Source organism: Rhinolophus sinicus, linkage group LG14 (genome assembly GCF_036562045.2).
Source record: "Rhinolophus sinicus isolate RSC01 linkage group LG14, ASM3656204v1, whole genome shotgun sequence".
In the NCBI taxonomy this organism is placed as follows: Eukaryota; Metazoa; Chordata; class Mammalia; order Chiroptera; family Rhinolophidae; genus Rhinolophus; species Rhinolophus sinicus.
In genome coordinates, this window is record NC_133763.1 from 24,519,368 (window position 1) to 24,542,865 (window position 23,498).

The 23,498-nt window shown below is 32.6% G+C and overlaps 1 protein-coding gene across 4 annotated transcripts in view; it reads left to right on the forward strand.

Annotated features, from left to right (window-relative positions):
* The window catches only part of RB1CC1 (RB1 inducible coiled-coil 1), an 83,188-nt gene that overhangs the window by 53,312 nt on the left and 6,378 nt on the right, over positions 1 to 23,498 (forward strand). For 3 of the 4 annotated variants that reach the window (XM_019712559.2, XM_019712560.2, XM_019712563.2), the window contains exons 16-21: positions 4,944 to 5,109; positions 7,537 to 7,645; positions 7,748 to 7,988; positions 19,266 to 19,320; positions 20,314 to 20,361; positions 22,993 to 23,051. In XM_019712559.2, coding sequence (XP_019568118.2) covers positions 4,944 to 5,109; positions 7,537 to 7,645; positions 7,748 to 7,988; positions 19,266 to 19,320; positions 20,314 to 20,361; positions 22,993 to 23,051 — 678 coding nt within the window. The remainder of the gene's footprint in view (positions 1 to 4,943; positions 5,110 to 7,536; positions 7,646 to 7,747; positions 7,989 to 19,265; positions 19,321 to 20,313; positions 20,362 to 22,992; positions 23,052 to 23,498) is intronic. The other variant, XM_019712562.2, reaches the window with a different exon arrangement.

Below are 23,498 nucleotides of genomic sequence, written 5' to 3' on the forward strand. Positions count from 1 at the left end.
GTAGTTGATGACTGACTCAGGTCTTGGAATTGGGAGAGGAATGGTCAGTCTTTTAAGTTAGCCCTCTGAACACCAGATAGCTAGTTTTTAGGAAACAATAAGACTTTATCAGCCCATTCTATTATAGGCTTGGGACAGCTACTGCCAAAGACTTTTCTGGGTCAAAACCTGATTACTTTTTGGGCACTGCTGCCTGTAATGGCACCGTATCATGGCTCTGGTTACGTATCAGTAATTGGCCTCTGTTGCTCCACAATTCTGCAGGAACAGGATTATTGTCATTAAATTCATTGAATTTCATTGGTTTCATCTTCCCTGCTATCCCTGTCCTGCAGGGCACCACTATAGAGAGCCTTTTGAGGTTGTATTTCTCAAAGCCTTACCCCTCCCAGGGTATACATAATAAATCCCTTCCAGTATACCTAGCACCATCATTCTTTGGATGCCTTCCTCTAGACCAGGGGTGTCCAAACTTTTTTCAATGTTTTTTTCCAAGGGCCATATGCGGTAAAATACACAAACAGCTGGGCTACTCACTCGAGGTGAAGTACGTATTTCCTCACCTGGTTTATTTAAGTAAACTAAATATATTTTTGGAATTTGCTGCGGGCCAATAAAAAATGGATTGTGGGCCGCATTTGGCCCGCGGGCTGCAGTTTGGACACCCCTGCTCTAGACCAAGGGTCTGTAAATTTGTTCTTTAAAGGGACAGATAATAAATATTTCAGGATTTACTTGTCATGTAGTCTGCATCAGATTTGTGTGTGTGTGTGACACTCTTTAAATATGTAAAAACCAAGGGTAAGTGGTTCTAACTTTGGTCTCAGTACCTTTTTATATACTTATATTTTTGAGGACCCCAAAGTTATTTTGTTTATATGGATTATATCAATAATTTATTAGAAATTAAAACAAAGGTAAAAGATATTTAGTCATTTAAAAATAATAAACGTACTACATGTTAGCATAAATGAAATTTTTTTTAATGAAAACTGTTTTCTAAGATGAAAAGTAATGGGAAGAGTTGCATTGTTTTTTATATTTGCAAATCTCTGTGTTTGGCTTAGTGGATTCTCATAGCTGCTTCTGTAGCCAGTCTATATCTTTTGATTGAAGTATATGGAAAGTGCAGCCTTTCACTTATATGGACTTGGAAAGAGGAGAATATTTAAATAGCCTTTTCAGATAATTGTGGATATTTTTACTTGATCCTAAATCAAAATCCAACAAATGATAATTTTTCATTGTGGAATATGAATATGTCAGTGGATTTTTTTCACTCTCTTCATGCTAATATCCATTGAAATGTTTTGCAATGGATATTTTACTCATGCATGATTTTGTAGCACAGTAAATTGGCCATTTGAAAACCACTGGTTCACTGAGTGATGCAGATCTTGCAAATGATGACGTTTTATTAACCTAGAAAAATCACTTTTGTATACCTACCGAATTTATAAAAAAGATCTGCGGTACTGGGAAGCTCTCAATCAAGCTCATCGTGGCAGATATAAGTTTTCTAAAATTTTAATTTCTTTTTAAAAAGAGTCACATTTTGTCATTGATAATAACTGTCAGTTCATTGAAATAACAGACTCATGCTGATCCTTTTTGAGAGAATGCCAAAAAAAAAAGTCTAAATAACCAAAGATTGTCATCTTTCAAATAGAAAGTGAACCATGAAAAAGCAGCTAGTTCAGCACACAGTCAAAAGAATTGTACAAGTACTTTCCCATGAGACAAATATACTTTGTAATCGATAGAAATGCTTTAGATATACTTGTCATTTTATCACGCAGAATATTTCAAAAATGTATATTCAATGGTTGGGATTCAATAATAATTTTTACTATATCAAGGATACTCCAAAATAAACCTGCTTTCTTCTTTTTCATTTTGAGCACCTTGAAGTAAAAGATACGATGACTAAAAGTACAGTTTGCTGTTACTGTCATTATGTTAAGACGTCAGCAGTTTTATCATCTTTAAATGTCAATAAGATGTAAAAGACAAATATCATCTTAGTGTTACTATGAAAATAGTTTTGACCTTACTGATCCCCTGAAAGGGTTGTAGTTACCCCCAGGATTCTGTGGATGTATCACACTTTGGGAATCATTGGTGTAAAGGGCCGCATTGTAAATATTTTAGGCTTTGTGGACCAGGTGGTCTTTACCCAAGCTATTCAGCTTTACTGTTGTAGCAAGAGAGGAGTAAGACAATATAAATGGGTGTGGCTATGTTTGAATAAAACTTGAATTACACAAAAAGATAACAGACTGGATCTGGCCTGCAGGCCATCATTTGCCTACCTTGGAGAGTATCTCATCTTGGCATCTTATTTTTGTTGAATGTTGGCCAGTGGGTCCAGGTTTCAGGCAATCAACCTAGCAAACTATTAATTGCTAACATTAAAATTAGACTTTCTGGTAATTACATCTATACAAATGATTTTGGCTTGATTCAGTGTTACGTTTGTCCTTGTTCTAACTCCGATTGCACTGGTGTGAGGTCATTCCTGCCATTAGATCAAAGCAGATCAGAGAATTCTAGGTTTCCATCTTTATGGGTCCCCCCCCCCCAAACAGGATCATATTTGTATCTCTCTGGACTGAGCTTAGAAAACAGAACCTATTTTAAATATTTAAGGAGTAAAGAGTTTAATGTTAGAATTAGAACTTACATGAACTTTGGGAGAGCTGGGAGGTGGGGAGTGAAGGGTAAAGGAGTCAAAGTCCTGGAAATCTATAGGTTCAAAGTCATAGAAATCTATAGGTTTGAAGCACCAAAGTTGCTAATCAGGAATCTACTACAGTTCTTAGGAGACTTCTTTCAACCAATTGTATACTGAGACATCAATGCAAGTATTTACTTAGAAACCCCTTACGAATCATAAGTTGTCAACATGACTGAGCACAGTTATCTCTGGAGAATGATGGATTCTTTCTCTTTAGCATTCCACATTTTGTTTGGATATTTTTCGTTGACAAACTTGCACCCTCAGAATTTACAGGGAAGGGAATTCTGGATAATGTAGTTCTTAGCTTCTCTCTTATGCGGAAGAAGCACTCCCACCAGTCAATTTAAAAAAGGGGGACAAACAATCCATTAGAAAAATGAGCAGAGGATATGAATAGACAGACCAAACAGAACAAAAACAGACTCACAAACAGACCAAAGTGATTGTCACCAGAAGGGAATGGGTGGGGGATGAGTAAAGAGGGGAAAGGGAATATAGTCAATATTGTGATAAGTTTACACAGTGACAGATGATCACTAGAATTAGTGGGATAATCACATTGCGATGTATAAAAATGTTGAAACACTGTATTGTATACCTGAAAGTATAACCAATATAAGGTTGTATATCAACTATACTTAAATAAAAAGGTAAATTAAAAAAAGAATACGAATAGCTTATATGTGAATAGCTGTTCAGTCTAGTTGAGATTAAGGAAAAGCAAAATTAAATTAACTTTGTTGTGTAACTGGGAAAAATTAAATCAATAGTATGCATTATTTTTGAGAATTTAGGGGGAAAGCCTTTCCCACAGCTGTGTACAAAGAAAATGAATGCAGAATATATATGTGTGGTTTGCATATATCTGGAAATGACATACTCTACTGTTCATAGTCATGCTTCCAGGGAGTAGTTGACATGGATCTGGGGGAGTATGGGAGCATTTGAATTTTTAAATTTTAATCTCTTTTTCATTTCAAAAGAAGAGTTTAAAAAACTCATGATAAACTAATTGTATACTAGACACAAATCTAACACAGTTAATGATAGAAGAAAGTTCAGACATCAAGGCAATCTAGTTTGTATTCAATGCAGATTTTCTGATTACTAGAAATATTGGGTATAACAGAACCTTTTGCTACATACATAGTTTATTAATGATGGGAGAAACTATCAACCAGAGATACTTTAAGTTCTTTATATAATAGTATGGAAGTTCCCATCTGATAGCAAATGTATTAGCTTTTTTGAGTTCTACTTTCCAGGCCTTTCTGGGTATTAAATTAATATATGCAAAGCTGGAATTATGTAATTTTCTCCTCTGTTTTTTGAGAGAGGGCGACCTTTGTTGATAAAGTTATTTAAAATTGACTAAATTTACATTTAAAGCAATCAGTTCACTTAGTTGCTTAAATAATTTGGGAATATTTACTAACATGGTTAAATTTTCCTATAGTTTAGCATATTCTAACACTTTTGATGTGATTATCTACTTGGACAAACTTGATGTAAAGGATTATTAGGTTGAAAGTAGATAAGATTAACTTCTATTCCAGAAATTAAAATAATGATTAACTTATTATTGTGCTTTTTTTTCCTTGCTTTGTCCTCTTGTGCTTTGTCAGAAACCCTTTATGGGTTAGAAAGTTTTGAGAGAACTGAATATGAATACAGGAATTGTAGATTTGCTATGTGTGAACATTTAACTTCAGCTTTTGTTTTGTGTTATTTATTCATTAGCTTAAAAAAAATGAACTAAACCTATTTTAAAAATGGAAAACTCTTCAACATATGTAATCTTCGAATATTCATTCATTCATTCTTTTACTTCTCATTCTTTACTACTATTCCTTTTGCTTCTTTAGTTATCGGGATAGTAAAACTGAAATTTGTAGCTGAGCTCTTGAGAGTTATATTGATTTTTATATTGAGAACATTACTATTTGCTGGTAGAAGTAGATATAATAATTCAACCATGTTGGTGTTAGAGAGTATATACTCTCTGAAACTTTTCTGTTGTACTTGTTTCCTTTTACTTGGTAGATAAAAAGAAAGGGTTCACATATCTGTAACACCAGTTAACTACTGTTAGGTTTAAGAAGATCTGTAGCCTTTCTGATGTCAACTAATTACTATATTTGATGTATTTGTGATTATGTCTGCAATTTTGAAAAAAAAATTAAAACTATATTTAACTTTCAAGTTCTGCCATTGAATCTACCAGAGAAGATTCTTCAAGCCTGGTTGCTGAACTTCAAGAAAAGCTTCAGGAAGAAAAAGCTAAGTTTCTAGAGCAACTTGAAGAACAAGAGAAAAAAAAGAATGAAGAAATGCAAAATGTCCGAACATCTTTGATTGCTGAACAACAGGTATGTTATCCTGTCCCTATTTCGTTATTTTAGGCTAAAGTAAACATAAATTAACAAATATAATTTCTTTGTGCAACTGTTAATTTCTTATGTCTTAGATGTGATTTTCCTACATTGATCCTGTTACTATTTATCATCTTCATGATAAAAGCATTTTCTTTTTAAAGGTCATTATGTCATATCGATCCTTCAAAATAAAATAGTCCTAGATTAAAAATTAGGAAATGTGAATTATTTTTCTGGTTAACTACCTTTGTGTTTTTGGATACATCATTTAACCTCTTTAAAACTCAGGTTAGTTTTATTGCAAAACAAAAGTGCTTACTAATACTTACGTGATAAGCTTTAACATTTTATCCTAAATTACATGCTAATTAGTACACAATTTTTGTACTTCCTGCAATTCTAATCCATATTGTAGACTGGTAGTAGATTACAATTAGAACATTGATGAGCATTACTGGTTTACTTATTAATATAGATCAATGGTGAGTGGTAAAGCTTGTGAGGAAAGCAGGGGCCAGACCATTTAGACTATAGGATGCATTATTTGAGAGCTTGTACTTCACCTTAGGTACTGGACAACTGCTGAAGAGGAAATAAAGGAATGATACAATTGGATTATACTTAATCAAGATTGCTCCCCTAGGATGTGGAGAAACAGTAGAGGACTGCAAAATGCAGGCACGTGTAGGAACAGCTGGATGTCTGCTGTTGTAATTCAGGCCAGGGATAATATTTATATACCTTTTATATCCCAAGGAATATATTTCTGAAACTGATTCACATGCTATAGTTGATATACACATTTAATATTATGTGTTATTTTCTTTTTCCTAAAATGGTACTTTTAAATTGTCTTTTTAGAGTTATAAAATAAAAAAATCAATTGGGACAGAAAGAATATATGGAAATATAGTTCAGAACTCTTACGAACTTGATATTTTAAGACCCAGAGAAAGAAAGAAGAACCTGAAATAGGGGCATGAGAAAGAGTAACCAGAAAAAAGAGTGGCTTCATGAAAGCCAAGGAAATTAACTGTTCAGGGAAGGGAAGTAGCCACCAGTTTTAAGTAAGAATTGTAATGAGAAGAGGTCATCAGTGATGTCTCTATTTTAAAAAAATCTGACTGTACCTTCTTTTGCATGATCCATTCTACATAAAATAGATCTTTTCTCTTTCTTTCCTTTTCATATGCTCCTTTGTGAGCACATGCAGTTTCAGATTTACAAAATTAAGCAAGGGATGAATTAACTGACTGAAACCAAAATTATAAAATTGGCAGCTAATTTCAATTTAGATCTTATTTTAAAGCCTCTTTTAATATTTGTAAAATGAGATTAGGAGAGGTGACTTTAAAATATCTTCCAATTTTAAATAGTTGGGATGTTAAGTAGTAATTTCAGTTGATTTGTAACTAGTTTTTATATGGGTGTCTTGAGCTTAGTTGATTCTTACCTTAATTAGCCCTTTGATTCTAATATGTTTAACTTTTCTAAAAATCCATTTGATTTTACAGCAACAGCAAAGATCATGAAAATAAACAAAATGATTACTATACTATTATGAATGTTTACTTTTATGCATAAATAATATATATACAAATGGCTTAATACAAAGACCTATCATAAATGTTCCTTTTGAGGGATCTTCCTGTATGCTTTCTGGCTAGAAATGATATTTAAATCAATGTTTAATCACTAATTTTGATCTAAAAGTGCCGTATTGTTAAATCTCCCTGTTTCCATCATTATTAGCATTATGCATTGATTGAAAGTTCATGGACTCTTAATTTTGGAATTGGAAATGCTGGGCAGATGGGAAGATGATCAGTTTAGATCATTTAATCATTCATCTATTGCTCTTAAGTTTCAAAATCTTAATGGAGTTAGAGCTATGCAAGCAGTTGGATGTGTGAGCTTTGCAGAAAGATTTTATAAAAGTTGAGGAATAACAAGTCTAGCCATTATAAACCAGAGGTGCAGTAGCCATTGTACGTAATCAGGTAAGAGATAGAGATGAGATAGTCATCTCTGAAATGTTATTGTGGCAATCAAGATTTAGCTAAAGACAAAGGAAGATTCCAGAGGAAGGAAGCTCAATAAAAGAGAAGGTAAAGTGTATAACACAATTTGTTGACCATTTTATTTCTTTCCCCCAAATTTAAAATCATTTGCTAATGCTTTTTGCCTAACACTAAATATGTGGACAATAATAGTATGTTTATATGGAACCAGGAAAATATGATAACATTTTATTCACCATAGTATAGCATTTCTATTTAAAAATAAACATCATTTGTAAATTGCACTTTATTTTCTCCACATATAAATGCACCATGCAAAAATATTTGCAAGTTTATTTTTTTTAGCCCTAGCTGCTATGTGCATGCAGATAATTTAGTACTTATCATCCTGTTGTTCCAGACCAATTTTAACACGGTTTTAACAAGAGAGAAAATGAGAAAAGAAAACATAATCAGTGATCTTAGTGACAAGTTGAAAAGTACAATGCAACAGCAAGAGCGAGATAAAGGTTAGTAACATTTTGTAATACGCTATTTTAAATTCCTTTTTAAAATTAAAAATTTATTTGAAGTGTTTTGTAATGCTTATTTCAAGTTGGGTTGCCCTTCAGATTTGATAGAGTCACTTTCTGAAGATCGAGCTCGTTTGCTTGAAGAAAAGAAAAAACTTGAAGAAGAAGTCAGTAAGTTGCGTGGTAGCAGTTTTGTTCCTTCACCATATGTAGCTACAGCTCCAGAACTTTATGGAGCTTGTGCACCTGAACTCCCAGGTGAAACCGAGAGATCAGCCATGGAAACACAAGATGAAGGAAGAGTGGATTCGGCAATGGAGACAAGCATGATGTCTGTACAGTAAGTACATTTGTCTTCAACTGTCTTAAATAATACAGGCTTATAAACCACTAGTTCACTTCTGTAAGCTGAAAGTTCTGAAGATAGGAAATGTATTTAACACTACTGGATGTCCATAGCCCATATATCTGAAAGTTTTAATTCTTTAACCATTTTAATTCTTTAACCTCTAAATATGAGAAATACTTTAACATTACTGATTTTGTATCTGGATGAATCACCTTGGCATGTTTTCATACTATATATGTGCACAAAATGTTTCATAGGCTGCCAGGATAAGTATCACTGCAGTAGTGTTAAGCGATTCTTATTTATAGGAATGTTTAAACTTTGAGGTCCATTACCTAAGAGGAAAGGGCATTACTGTAGTAATGAATATATTTATTTTGGTGAGGGTGTAGGAAGGTGGAGGAGTTATTTGAAAAGTAAATGTATGTAGGTTTCTGTTTAGTTCCAAAGAAAGGACTGAAAACTGGTTGAGTCCTAGAAAGGTATGAGGCTTAAGAATGTGTGTGAAAAATAGAACAAATAAATGTGATTCAAAAAGGCAAAGCATAAACATAAAGAGACCATAGTGTTAGAAAACATAAATGACAGAAATAAGTCCCAATGTATGTGAAATAGTAAACCAATCTATCAACAAAACCTGTCAGAACAAAAAAAGCATCCAAACTACATTCTATGTACGAGAAGCCTCTAAAGAAAAATGATAGAGGGGCAGCCGGATGGCTCAGTTGGTTAGAACGCGAGCTCTGAACAGCACGGTTGCCAGTTCGATTCCCACATGGGCCAGTGAGCTGTACCCTCCACAACTAGATTGAAGGCAACAAGCTGCCACTGAGCTGCCAGAGGGGCAGCCAGATAGCTCAGTTGGTTAGAGTGCAAACTGTCAATAAGGTTGCTGGTTTAATTCCCGCATGGGATGGTGGGCTGTGCCCCCTGCAACTAAGATTGAAAACGGTGACTGGACTTGGAGCTGAGCTGCGCCTTCCACAACTAGATTGAAGGACATTGACTTGGAGCTGATGGGCCCTGGAGAAACACACTGTTCCCCAATATTCCCCAATTTAAAAAAAAAAAAGAAAAAAATGATAGAGAATTTATTGTAATGTGATTGAGTAAGATATATAAGGAAAATAACAAAAAAATAAATAAGCCACCTAAAACAAAAGGTCTTAAAAAGTTAAAGGGGAAATTTCATATATAGAGAGGGCACAGTTCACCATAGGCAATTAATTAATTGTTAATTTATAGTTGCTTAAAAATGTGTGTGAAAAAAATGGTTTAAAACTAAAATGATAACTCTTTAGGGCCACAGTTAAGGTAGGACCCTTCTTTTTTTCAGGGAACAATGAAGTAAAAAATAAAGCAATAGAAAAATAGTTAAGAAAATTAACTATATACCAAATCAACAAAGGAAGTCTCAGAGTTCTAAATATTGATATAATTCAGGCCACTAAACATAAGCAATAATATTAAAAGTAACAAAAAAAATACACACACACACACACACACACACACACACACACACACATTCTTGGGACATGGAATATAGCATAAGGAAGCTAGTGGTACTGTAACAGTTATATAAGATGTCAGATGGGTAGTAGCTTTGTGAGGGGTTATCACTCTGAGGGGTGTAAATGTCTGTTATGTTGCTTTGTACACTTGAAACTAATAAAAAAAAAGTAAAAGGAGTTTATACATCAGGAAATTTGAATACCTATATATTTGTATCTATACATATAGCTTGATAGAAAAATGGAAATTGAATTATTCAAGACTAAACAGAAGTATCAAAAATGAGGGATATATTCAAGGTGGTACACTGGGAGAACTATATAAGCTCAAGAACATTTATTAAAAATGAAATTAATAAAAATAAATGAACTGTGATATGAGCTCACAGCTGTGAAATGAGCTGTGAAATGAGCTCAATAGATGAGCTTAATATGATTAACTAAAAAGATACAAATTTATGGAATGAATAGAATAATAACCACAAGTATGGTTTTAAAAATTATGGAGATTAGGATATAGGTTAATCTCACTTGTGAATATAGATGTGAAAAATCCGAAAGATAATTTTACCGTATTTAATAACCATGGAGAAGAACATGATATAGTCAACTTGACTCAGTAGAGTATTTCAGGAATGTAATAACAATAGTTTAACATTTTAACGTCTCTCAATGTAACCATATTCAATGATCATATGAAAAAGATTATGTGATCATCTCAGTAGATAGAGAAATGGTAATTGACAAAATTCCAGGGCCCGTTAATTAAAAATAATACTTAAAAAACAAAAACAAAAAAAACTTAGCAAACCAGGAATAGAGGAGAACTTGCTTAATTTGAAAGTATATATGAGCACTTACAGCAAGCATTATATTTAATGTTGAAACATTTAGAAGCATTTTCCATAATTTAGGAAGAATGCAAACATGCCAGATGTCACTATCACTATTCAGCAAGAGTAACAAAATTGGCAAGTAAAGCCTGAACTGTCATTATTTCAAGATAATATCCTTTTCAAACCACAAAGACTAACAAAACTATTAGAACTAATAAGCCACTAATAAGGGTATAAGTCATTGTATGTCAAAAAAAGAGCAGTTTGCATATTTACCAGCAAAAGCTAATTTGAATATATATATATATAAAAGATCCCAATAAATATTTAAAGAAATGATTTGTTAGTAATGAATTTAACAAAAAATATGCAAGACCCTTTTGGAGAAAACTATAGAATTTTATGAAAGATACTTAAAGGCCTGAAAGTTAAAGATGGATGGAAATACGGTAATGTAAAGATACCATTTTCTCATCAGATTTCTTCCGTTATTTAATCTACACCCAATTAAAATTTCATCAGGATAAGTTAGGTAAAATCTGCTGTTGGATGCTAAAATTCATATAGAAAAATAAATGCATAAAAATAGTTTATAACATTTTCAAAAAATAACAATAAGTAGGAATTTATCCTGTTAAGATAATAGTCTTAAGCTATACAGATAATAATTAATTCAGCATATTTTTGGTAAAGTCACAGGCAGATAGATTACTAGAATTGGTAGTCTTGAAATAAATCCATGGGTGTATGAAAATATATTTATAGTATTTTAAAGCATTTTGGAAAAATAAATGGGACATTGGAGTAATTGGTTACCCATTGTTAGAGGGTAAGCCCATATTTTACATTATATGCCAACAAATATTGCACACATATTAAAAAATAAAAAAAAATTTATCCTCTGGAATTTCTTAAAATAGGAGACTACACTGAATGTGGAGTAGGGAAGTACAAGGAAAAAAACTAATAAATGTTACATAAAAATTTAAAACTTGAGTACAATAGAAAATACCAGAGAACACAAAAGATTAGTGGTTAATATTTTTAACAAATGATAGATAAAAGTATCGAACATTTAAATAACACCATATCTTCACAATCTTTTCAAAAAAATTGAAGAGAACTCTTCCTAACTCATTCTTTGAGGCCAGTGTTATGCTGATAACCAAAATCAAAGAAATGTGTCTCAAAAAAGAATATCTCTCTCTCTCTCTCTCTCTCTCAATCTCTCTCTCTCTCTCTGTCTCTCTCTCTCTCTCTGTCTCTCTCTCTCTCTCTCTCTCTCTCTCTCTCTCTGTCTCTCTCTCTCTCTCTCTCTCTCTCTCTCTCTCTCCTTCTAAGAACACAAGGAAAATTAATTTTTTACTATTCTATTTTTTTTTAATTAATTTCAGGTGTACAAAACAATATAGTATTTAGGTAGGCACTTGCTTCACGACACAAGGAAAATTTTTATTTTAATGCATACATTTAGTTCCTTGATTGTGATCGTGTCATGGATGTATGCATATGTCCAAAGTCATCAAGATGTATACATTAAATGTGCAGTTTTTTGCGTATCAATTAAACGTCAATAGAGCTAAAACAAAAAAAAACTAGGGTTAGTAATTGCAAACTGGGTCCTTTCCTGATTGCATGTTGCATGTGCTAGATTTCTGCTGTTTCAACCTAGTTTAGAAACCATACTTAATTTTCTATTTGTGTTTCTAACGTTGTAGAAAAACTGTTCATTTTAGAAAAATTAGAAACCATAGGTTAGCACAGTCATCTTCAAATTCTTTCTCTAAACAAGCAACATCAAAATTACTATTAAACTTAGAAATTAAAATCTTGGGACCCATGTTGTCCTACTGAATCAGAAACTGCACATCAATAAATTCGTTTCTACTATATTAAGAAAATATCTCATAACTATAGATGCAGATATTCTCAGCAAAATACTAATAAACAATCCAGCAGTGTACAAAAGGGATTCTTATTGGATTCTTTCCAGAATTGCAAGGTTGGTATATCATCCAAAAATCAATTTATATAATAAACCATATCAGTATCAATGGATGAAGAAAAAGCATTTGACAAAACACAACAGCCTTTCATTATAAACGTATTCAGCAAACTAGGAATTGAAGAGAACTTCCTCAGCCTAATAAAAGGCATCTGTGAAAACCTACAACCAAGGTCATACTCAGTGGTGAAAGATGGAATGCTTTTCCCAAGAAACCAAGGAAAAGAAGATGGTCTTCTCTTGCTACTGGTACTCAATATTGCACTTGAGGTGCTATGAAGGGCACTTAGGCAAGCAAAAGAAACTATAGGCATCTACATTGGAAAGGTAGAAGTAAAACTACCTCTTTCATATATATCTCTATATCATACATAACATGATCTTATATATAGACAATCCTAAGGATTCCATTAAAAATCTATTGGAACTAATAAACTAATTCAGTAAGGTTGCACAATACAAGACCAGTATATAAAAATCTATTGTCAGCCAACCCATCTAAAAATGAAATTAAGAAAATAAATTCCATGTATGATAACATCAAAAAGACAATACTTAGGAATAAGTTTAATAAAAGAAGATCAAATCTTGTACACTGCAGATTGCAAAACCTTGATTCAAGAAATTAAAGAAGACCTAGAAAGACATCTCCTGTTCATTAATTTGAAGACTTAATCTTGTTAAAATGGCAGTACTCCCCAAATTGATGTGCAAATTCAACACAATTTCTGTTGAATATGCCTTTTAAAGCACAAATGGACAAGCTGATCCTAAAATTCATACGGAAATGACAAAGAACCCAACATAACCAAAACAATCTTGAAAGTGAAGAATGAAGTTGCCAACACATCTTTATTTCAAAAATTAATACAATGCTAGGATAATCAAGATAGTGGTGCTAGACACACGCGCGCGCACGCACACACACACTTGAGAGCCCTGAAAATATTTATTGTCAATTGAACCCTTGCATTATAGTCAAGGATAAGACAATTCAACAGGAAATAATAGCCTTTTCAACAAATGGTACTGTGACAGCTGGATGTGCAAAAGAATTAATTGGATCTTCTCTTCATCATATAATACAAATTAACTTACAATGGATCATGGACTTAAATGTAAAAGCTGAAATTATAAAACTCTTACAGGAGTAAATCTTTGTGACTTTACGTTAGGCAAAGCCTCTTTCTACAAAAACTAACATTTAGAAAACACAATTCCTGCCTTTTGTCAAGTTGCTTAAAATATAATTGAGCAATTGTAGAAGAGTTTAAAAGCCTACTGACAGCAAACAGCACAGAAATACAAAGAATCATTAAGAGACAACTTTGAACAGTTAGAAGCCACCAAATTGGATAACCTAGAAGAAATGATACATTCCTAGAAACATACAACCTTTCAAGACTGAATCATGAAGAAACAAAATCTGAACAGACCAGTAACAGACTGGTAAGTAAGGAGATTGGATTGGTAATCAAAAACTTCCCAGTAGGGCTTCCAAATTCCGGACATTTTGGGACCTTCGGGAATCAAGGACAGGAAATCGTATTTCCTGAGAATTCCCGAAATAATATTTTTTATTTAATTTTCATTGATAATCCTGTAATAATGGGTGTAATAGTAAACGTTAATAAACAGAAAAGCTGTAGAAAAGGTGGGGCAACCGGGGTTCGTGGCCCTGGGTGCAGTCTTTCAGAGGTTTCGAACACTCCTATATATAAAATGTCGATGCAAAACTTAAGTAAATAAAATTTCCTAAATGGAGGTCTACCGGAATTTCATGTCTTGCCCTGAGCACTAAACAGAGATCACTATGGTATCATTTTGGCTAGGTTTCTGTTATATTTCAGATTTTCTCAAAATATAAACAATGTAATTAATACAAACTTTATTTAACCAAACCTTGTAATATGTAGTGAGTTTTTACATATTACACAATGTATTAACATTCCCAACCTCATTTAAATATTTATTTATTAAATTAAACATTAATAGAAAACAAAAGCAAGTAGTATTCATTTGAAAATTTAAAAAATACTTCAAATATTTTTTATTTGTCATTTTAAAAATGACACTTTAAGAAACATAGAGCATTAATTGCCTGATCAGACAATCATGATCTTTGCTTTGTAACAAATATATTTGATGTGGAAAAATTTATTTCATTTTCTGTAGACATTGGTCGAATTCTTACGAGTGCGTCTAAAAGCATCTTCAAGTTGGGAGTGAGAGAATGCGTTGCTTCATATAAGCTCATTTCCTTCCTTAGAGAAGCAAATATTTTGTCTGCATGCATACAGCTAGGCTTTGATGTCAAAATTGATATTGCTTTAGTCAATTCACACTTCAGATCAGATTCTGATTTAATGTCAGAACTCTCTGTAAGGACATCCTTTATTTCTTCTCTTGGAACTTCTTCTGCTGTAAATGTTCCTTTAAAAAGTCTTTCCATTAATGTCTTTGCCAGTCATGCAATTTCATTCTTACTTGACAAGGCGAAAAATTCATCCTCTTCCATCTCACATAGACAAGTAACATTGCTCAAGTACTTTGTGAGAGACACAAGATCTCTATTCTACTTTTAACCAATTCACATTTTGTTTCCTTTAAAAGCATTAAGAAAAAATTAAGGAAGATCTATATTGTGCAATGAATATTTATAGCTAAAAAGTGCCACAAAACATTATGATATGAGATTGGAAATTATTGTAATATTGGAATAAAATATTAGCATTGCAAGTTGGTTTTTAATAGACTGACTTACCCACAGTAGCTGAGAGAGCCAAGAACACTCACATACATCACAATTGTCAGCCGCAAACAAACTGATCGAATGTGGTTGGTAGTATCAGCCATCACTTTGTGGAAACAATTCATCATGGAGAACAGAAAACAGTGTATTTACACAGAGAAATATTTATTTTCACAACCCAGGATTTGGCTACAATGTTAAGGTAAAGTACCTTAGATTTCCTTAGTTAATTCACCTGAAGATGACTTTGTAGTCAAATCCTGGGTTGTGAAAATAAATATTTCTCTGTGTAAATACAAACTGTTTTCTGTTCTCCATGATCAAATGTGCTCAATTTACAAGAGCTAAAATTAGCTGGTTTTTTTTTTTTTATGTGATAGATAGCAATAAATAGGAAAAATGTCGAAGAGATACATTGTGAGTAGTATGTTTATTTTCCATTGTGGGTATTACTGGGTTCAAGGAGCCGATTTTCCTGATTACCCGGCCAAATTTTCTCGGGATTCAGGAACAGGAAAGCAAAAAATATTCCCAAGAATGAGCGGGAAGGAATTCCCGCCCGGAAACCTTAACCTCCCAGCAAAGAAATGTCCAGGACCAAATGATGACTTCTTCCAAACATTATTTAAAGAACTAATACCAAACTTCTGAAATACTTCTAAAACGAAGAGGAAGTAACACTACCAAACTCATTTTATGAGGCCAGCATTACCCTGATACCAAAACCTGAGAAGGACACTTATTATAGACCATTATCCCTGATGAACATAGATGCAGTAATCCTCAACATCACATTATTCAACTGAATTCAATTTTACATTAGAAGGATTAGATACCATGATCAGTTGGGATTTATTCCAGGGATGCACAATGGTTCAACACCTACAAATCAATGTGATTAGGGTTTCTAGGTGGGTTTCCCGCCCATTCTCAGGATTTTTTTTTTTTTTTTTGCTTTTCCATTCCCAAATCGCAAGAAAAGTTGGTCGGGAAATCAGGAAAATTGGCTCTTTGAACCCAGGTGGTTGGTAATATCGGCTGTCACTTTGTGTAAACAATTAATTGTAGAGAACAGAAAGCAGTTTGTATCTCGGGATTTGGAAACGGGAAAGCGAAAAAAATTCCTGAGAATGGGCGGGAATTCCCGCCTGGAAACCCTAAGTGTGATATATCACGTTAACAAAATGAAAGACAAAAATCATACAGTCATCTCAATAGATGGAGAAAAAAAGCATTTGGCAAACTTCAACATCCCCATAGTGTATGTACTGGAAGTCCTAACCAGAGCAGTTCGGCAAGAAAGTAAATAAAAGGCATCCAAATAGGAAAGGAAGATATTAAATTATCCATTTATAGATAACATGACATTATATATAGAAAACCCTAAAGACTCCACCAAAAGCTATTAGAACTAGTATATGCATTCAGTAAATTTGTAAGATACAAAATTAATACACAGAAATCAGTTGTGTTTCTATTTACTAACAATGAGCTATCAGAAAGAGAATTTAAGGAAAAATCCCATTTATAATTGCATCAGAAAGAAAATACTTCGGAATAAATTTAAGGAGGTGAAAGATCTGTACACTGAAAACTAAGACATTGATGAAAGAAATTGAAGAAGACAAATAAATGGAAAGGTATCCCATGTTTGTGGATTGGAAGAATTAACATTGTTAAAATGTCCATACTATCAAAAGCAATATACAGATTCAGTCCAATCCCTATCAAAATTTCAATGGCATTTTTCATAGAAGAAGGGAAAAGCAATCCTAAAATTCATATAATCCTAAAATTATAAAAGACCCTGAATAGCCAAAGTAGTCTTGAACAAGAACAAAGCTGGAGGCATCAGACTTCCTGATTCCAAACTATATTACAGTGTTTTAGTACTCAAGCAGTATGGTATTGACATAAAAACAGACATGTAGTTCAGTGGAACAGAATAAAGAGCCCAGAAATAAACCTGTGCTTGTGTGGTCAACTGTATTTGATAAGGGAGCCAAGAATACTCAGTGAGGAAAGAACAGTTTCTCCAATAAATGGTGTTGGGAAAACTGTGTAGCCACATATAAAACAAGAAATAGGACACCTATTTTACACCATATATAAGCATCAACTCAAAATGAATTAAAGACTTGAATGTAGGACTTGAAACCATAACATTTGCAGAAGATATATGGGATGAGCTTCTTGACATTGGTTTTGGCCATGGCTTTTTTAATTTTACACAGAAAGCAAAGGCAACAAAAATTAAACGAGGGACTACATCAAACTGTAAAAAGCTGCTGCACAGCAAAGGGAAAACCATCAACAAAATGCAAAGTCAACCTGTGGAATGGAAGACAATATTTATAAATTATATACTTGATAAATTGTTAATGTACAAAATATGTAAAGAACTCACACAACCGAAAAAAAAAGAAAAAAAAAAAAACAGACAAAAAAGCTTAATTTAAAAAAAGTGAGCTAAGGACCTGAATAGACGTTTTCCCAAAAAAGACATACCAGTTGCCCAAGCACGTGAAAAATGTGCTCAACATCACTAATCAGGAAAATACAAATCCATACCACAATGAGATATTAATCACTTCAAACCTTTTATGATGTGTGTTATCAAAAAGGCAAAAGATAAATCAAACAAGAACTTTCATAATGAGATATCTATTAAGAGTGGCTGTTATTCAAAAAGACAATAGCAAATGCTGACAAGGATGTAGAGAAAAGGGAACCCTTGTACATTCTTGGTAGGAATGAAAACTGGTACAGCCACTTTGGAAAACAATATAGAGGTTCCTCAAGAAATTAAGAATAGAACTACTGTGTGATCCAGCAATCACATCTCTGGGTGTATATCCAAAGGAAATAAAGCCATTATCTTAGAGAGATGTATGTCCATGTTCACTGCAGCATTATTCACAATAGCCAAGATATGGAAATATCATAAGTGTTCGTTAATGGATGAATGGCGTAATAAAATGGTAAATATATATATATATATATATATATATATATATATATATATATATATATATATTTATATATATAATGTAATATAATATATATATAATTGCTATATATAATGTAATGCATTAGTATTTAGCCCTGAGAAAGAAGGAAATCCTCCATTTTGCAGCAGTGTGGGTGAACCTGGAGGGAATTACAAGTACTGCATGGTGTTTGTTCCTGATAGTATGTGGAATCTTTAAAAAGGGGCAGGGGAGTCAAAATCATAGAAACAGAGTAGAAAAAGTGGTTGCCAGGTGCTGCGGTTGGGGGAGTGGGGAGAAGAAGTTGATAAAAGGGTGCAAACTTTGAGTTACAAGATGAATAAGATGTGAGGATCTAATGTATAACATCGTGACTATAGATGATACCACTGTATTTTGGTCAGAAAATAGAACCTCAGTGTTGTCTCCCCCCACAAAAAAGGTAAGTGATGCTGTAATTAACTTGAAGGAGAGGAATCCTTTCACCGTGTATACATATATCAAACCATCACATTGTACACTTTAAATATCTTATAATTTTATTTGTCAGTTATGTTTCAATAAAAAAATTAAAAGCTACACACTATTTCTTTTTTTTTTCTATTTAGTTTTTTGAATATTTTAGTGTGATGGGCAAATTAACATATGGCGTAGTGACTAGCACATTATAGCCACTTATTAATACTCTCAAAGTCCTTATTGAGATTTGGTTTATTGTAAACTGAAGCTTAGTCCTGCTCACTCAAGGGCATGAGGCATTTTGTTTTGTTTTTAGTTTGTATGAAGCCACCCAAGAACTACTGCTGCTTTATCAGTAACATGGGTTCACTCACACATAGGAAGAAGAGTGGTTCTTAATCCCTGAAAAAAACAAAACATAAAAACAAAAAAACAAAAAAAAACACCTTGGAATTTAAAAGACATTATCCTAGAAAAATGCATACACAAATGTTTTACTTATGATTTCAAAAGGTTTATAGGTCTAAGTTCAGGGCCTCTGGTACTATACATGACTGAAATGTACCCTAACTTAAACATGCTGCTTTTAAAAATTTAGAACAGACCCTTAATTTTAAAGTGCTCTGTAGCAGTAGTTAAATTTCTAAAATTCATTGAAGAATGTAAAGGCTAGAATTTTAAAAGACTTACACTAAAATAAATCAATCTCTCTTAGAGAAAATATCCATGTGCTATCTGAAGAAAAACAAAGGATAATGCTGTTAGAACGAGTAAGTAATTTTTTTTCTTCAAGTACAATGTTTAATATGATCAGGGGATACAATTAAATATGCTGAAAAATACTCTATTTGTGTTTACAAATTAGATCATTTTTTTGTGGTTACTATTTTGAGAAGTGGCCAAACAGTTGGCACTATTATTTCAGACCTCTTATTTGTCATATCTTCCCAATAAATGAAGTCTTTATCAGAGAAAAAGATTAGTGGTCTTTATAAAATAAATATGTGGAATAATGGTTTCATTCAGTAATAGCTGAGAATTCATTAAAATGTAAGTATGAATTTTACATGTTTCAAAACAGCATTAAATACTAGAATTGGGCAAAAGTGGAATATATGAATAATGAAAAAATTGTTTTTTATGGAGATTAATTGAAATGAGCGGGGGAAAAATTGATAATAATGGATTTCCTTCCAGTTATACTATTAGATAATATGTAATACTGATTCAAATTTAACATATCTTTGTTCATAGACCACTTCTCATTCCATAAGCTTTTAAGATTTTCAATGTTTTTTCTTTTTGCTTTTTACAATCTTAATTGTATGATAAGAATCTAGTCAAAATGGTTCAACTTTGTGTGCTAGCGTGCATTTTTTTATGTTCACCTACGTCAGAATCAACTGGAGTATATGCTGTAACTGCAGGTTTCTCCTCTTAGAGCAGACTTACTAGCAGAGTCTTTTGAGATAGAGCTCAGCTATTAACTGCATATTTACAAGATCTACAAGTGATAAGATTGTAATGTATATTAAACTTTGAGAACCCTTGGCTTAGGTAAATGTACTAAAATTTTTCTAATTATCTTTCAAGCCAGTAAATAAATAAAGCAGTTGGAAAGGATCCATGAAAAAGAATGTCCCCACTAACCTTTCATACTAGAACTGAGCATTAATCTGAAGATTAATAAAATTTTGACAGTCATTATGTTAAATTTGAGTAGGTGCAAAGATAAACCACAGGTCTCTTTTTTTGTCCTACAGACATTGCAATTGAAAGAAGAAGAAAACAAGCGGTTAAATCAAAGACTGGTAAGTTTTTTCTTTCCCAATTGACCTTAACATTTAAAAATGTTTTACATTGTATTTCATTATAAAGATCTACTATCAAAAGGATATATGATTTGATTAATTTATTTTTAGTTTTAGTTGAGCCATTTTGGTGATTGAATAGTGATTCTTAGAGTGATGACGTCAGGTCAGTTACCCTCTGTGACTGGACCTGACCAAGTGGACTGTCTACCTGATACAATTTTAAAAGCAGTGAACAAAATCAAGACTGCGTTTTCTGATTATTAATAATCTATAATCTCTTAGGGCTTCATAATTACATGTGTAACATCAAGTTAGGATTTTTCATTCAGTCAGTAAATAAGTTAGAGCTACTCTTTATAACCCTTTTGAAGACTAACATGTTTGCTCAAGTGTGAATAATTAATACATTATATCCTTTTACGAGTCTTTTTTTAAACTGAAGGTGTTTGAACCTGACACCTTTCATGAGGCATCTTGTATGGTCTGCTGAATTACCTTGGTTTTACTCTAACCTGTGAATATAACCAAGTACTTGAAAAGTCATTTTTACATTCAACCTTAATGTATTTTAATAATTAGTTCATTTTTCAAATTCTACTAATTTCAGTTTACAAGGTGATAGGAACAGTTTAAGGCCTGTCTTGTAGGGAAACATCTGCTTTCTTTTGTATGCCTTTCTTAATGTGAACAGCAAAAACTAACATATTAATTTTGTAGTGATGTGATTGTCAGTCCTTAATTTATTTCCAAAATAATCTTAAGGTATTTGATATTTCTATAAGTAGAACAAACTGTTTTTCAAAAAGTCTTAGAAGAGTTGCCTATCGCAGACATCACTGAACATTGTGTGTTATGCAGTATCCCCAATAGAATATAAGCTCTGTTTGGCGAGGGTTTTAGTCAGTTTTATTCACTGCTGTATTCCTAGCACCTAGAATAAATAGTAACTGGTACAATACCCAGTAAATGCTTGGGAAATTTTTATGAATGAAAGAATTTTCCCTTTAGATCCAGAGTACCCCACTCCTACCCAGAGAGGTGTCTCAATGGAAATCATACTTTCATATCAATTTATAACTGTATTTACATAGTGTTTTCTCAAATCTAAACCCTCATTTATAATCAATTTATGAAAACTTAAGCTTTTTAAAAAATCTTAAAATTGAATATGTTCTGAAAAATGAGTGGTGAAACTTGTCTTCACTGGCAGCATATACCCAGTTGGATGATTTTGATAGTCAGTTGCTATACACTTTTAGGCCTTTCTATTCATTAGTTGTTGTTATTTTCTTTCTCTTTTATTTTTAAACTAGCTGAAACCACTGCATTGTTCTAGATAGTGTTCAGAGGGAAATAGAAGAAATTCTGAACATCAAAATTAGACTTAATAAACAGAGAAATCCACTTATCTTTTGTTGATTTGTATGACTAAGGCCTTGGGCCCACTCCATTCAGGAAGTATAAGTGTGCTTTCGCTAATTTAGTACTTGCTCAGCATAGTGAATTGTTTTGTTTGTTTGTTTTTTTAATTAAAGTTTATTGGGGTGACAATTGTTAGCAGTTACGTAGATTTCAGGTATACATTTCTGTAATACATCATCCATATATCACATTGTGTGTTCACCACCTAGAGTCAGTTCTCTTTCCATTACTATGTATTTGATCCCCTTTACCCTCATCTAGCACCCCTCTCCCCCCTTACCCTCTGGTAACCACTAAACTCGTGTCTGTGTCTATGAGTTTTTGTTTCTTCATTTGTGGTGTTCTTTTGTTGTTTTCAGTTTTATATACCACATATCAGTGAAATCATATGGTTCTCGACTTTTTCTGTCTGACTTATTTCACTCAGCATAATAATCTCAAGATCCATCCATGTTGTCGCAAATGGTACTATTTCATCTTTCCTTATGGCCGAATAGTATTCCATTGTGTATATATACTGCAATTTCTTGATCCATTCATCTATCGAAGGACACTTCGGTTGTTTCCATGTCTTGGCCACTGTAAATAAAGCTGCAATGAACATTGGAGCACATATGTCTTATGGATAAATGTTTTCAGATTTTTTAAATAGATACCCATGAGAGGGAAAACTAAGGCCTTTTAGGTGAGAGAGGAGGTATTTTATCATCTCACAAAACTTTATTCTCCCACCCTCATTTCAATCAAGGTAATATTGTAGTTGTGTTTTTCCTGGTTAGATGTCAGGCTTTTGAATAAGGTTTTTCTAAAGAGTTTTTTGGGCTTATTCTTTTGCCAAAAGGAAAGATTTTAAATCAATGTTAGAATTTTCAAAGTCTTCTCAAAAAAAGTCAATCTCTTTTCCTGTGGTATTTTTAAGATTAAATATGTAATTGTAAATAAAATATGATTCTATATTCAGTTTTTAATCTAGCCAAATTTGATTTAGAATATAACATAAAGTTAAAATGTCGGTAAATTTGTTGGCTGAAAGTAATTGTTGAAGGAAAGGAATTATATTATGAACCATATAAGTTTGGACTCTTAAAAGCTGGGACACAGATGTGAATATGTGTAACACTGAAATAAATTTTTGCAGTAAGGACCTATTAAATACATATACTGCTTTCATTATATAAGCTTTATGAACTGTTCATTTATTTTTAGATGTCTCAGAGTATGTCTTCCGTATCCTCAAGGCATTCTGAAAAGATAGCTATTAGAGAGTAAGTATTTCATTTATATTTTGTATTTTTTTCCTGTGAAAAAATTTATTGAACTGAATAATACTGAGTTGTTAAAAGTATTTTAGTGGCTATAATCCTTCAGGTATAGGTTTACTGAGCTGAGTGTTTTGTACTCATTGGCAGTGAAAACATTTTATGGAAAAGCAAGGTTTTTTGAAAATTATTATTTCTGGTAACATTAGGATTACATTGGAAGTCATTCCTATTCCAGCTTTAATTATCATTTACACGTAAGTATTCCCAAAGCCTTTTTGATTCTAGTTTACTTTTCAGTTGGTGCCACCTCCTTTAAATTCCACTTGTTGCCTTAGTCTTTTTTTATTTTAGATAGTAGAGTATTGATTTTTTCAGTTGCAATGTTTTCTCACTTTTTTCAGACTTTTTTTCATTGATTTGCTAAAAATTAGTAATACACTATTAAATTGA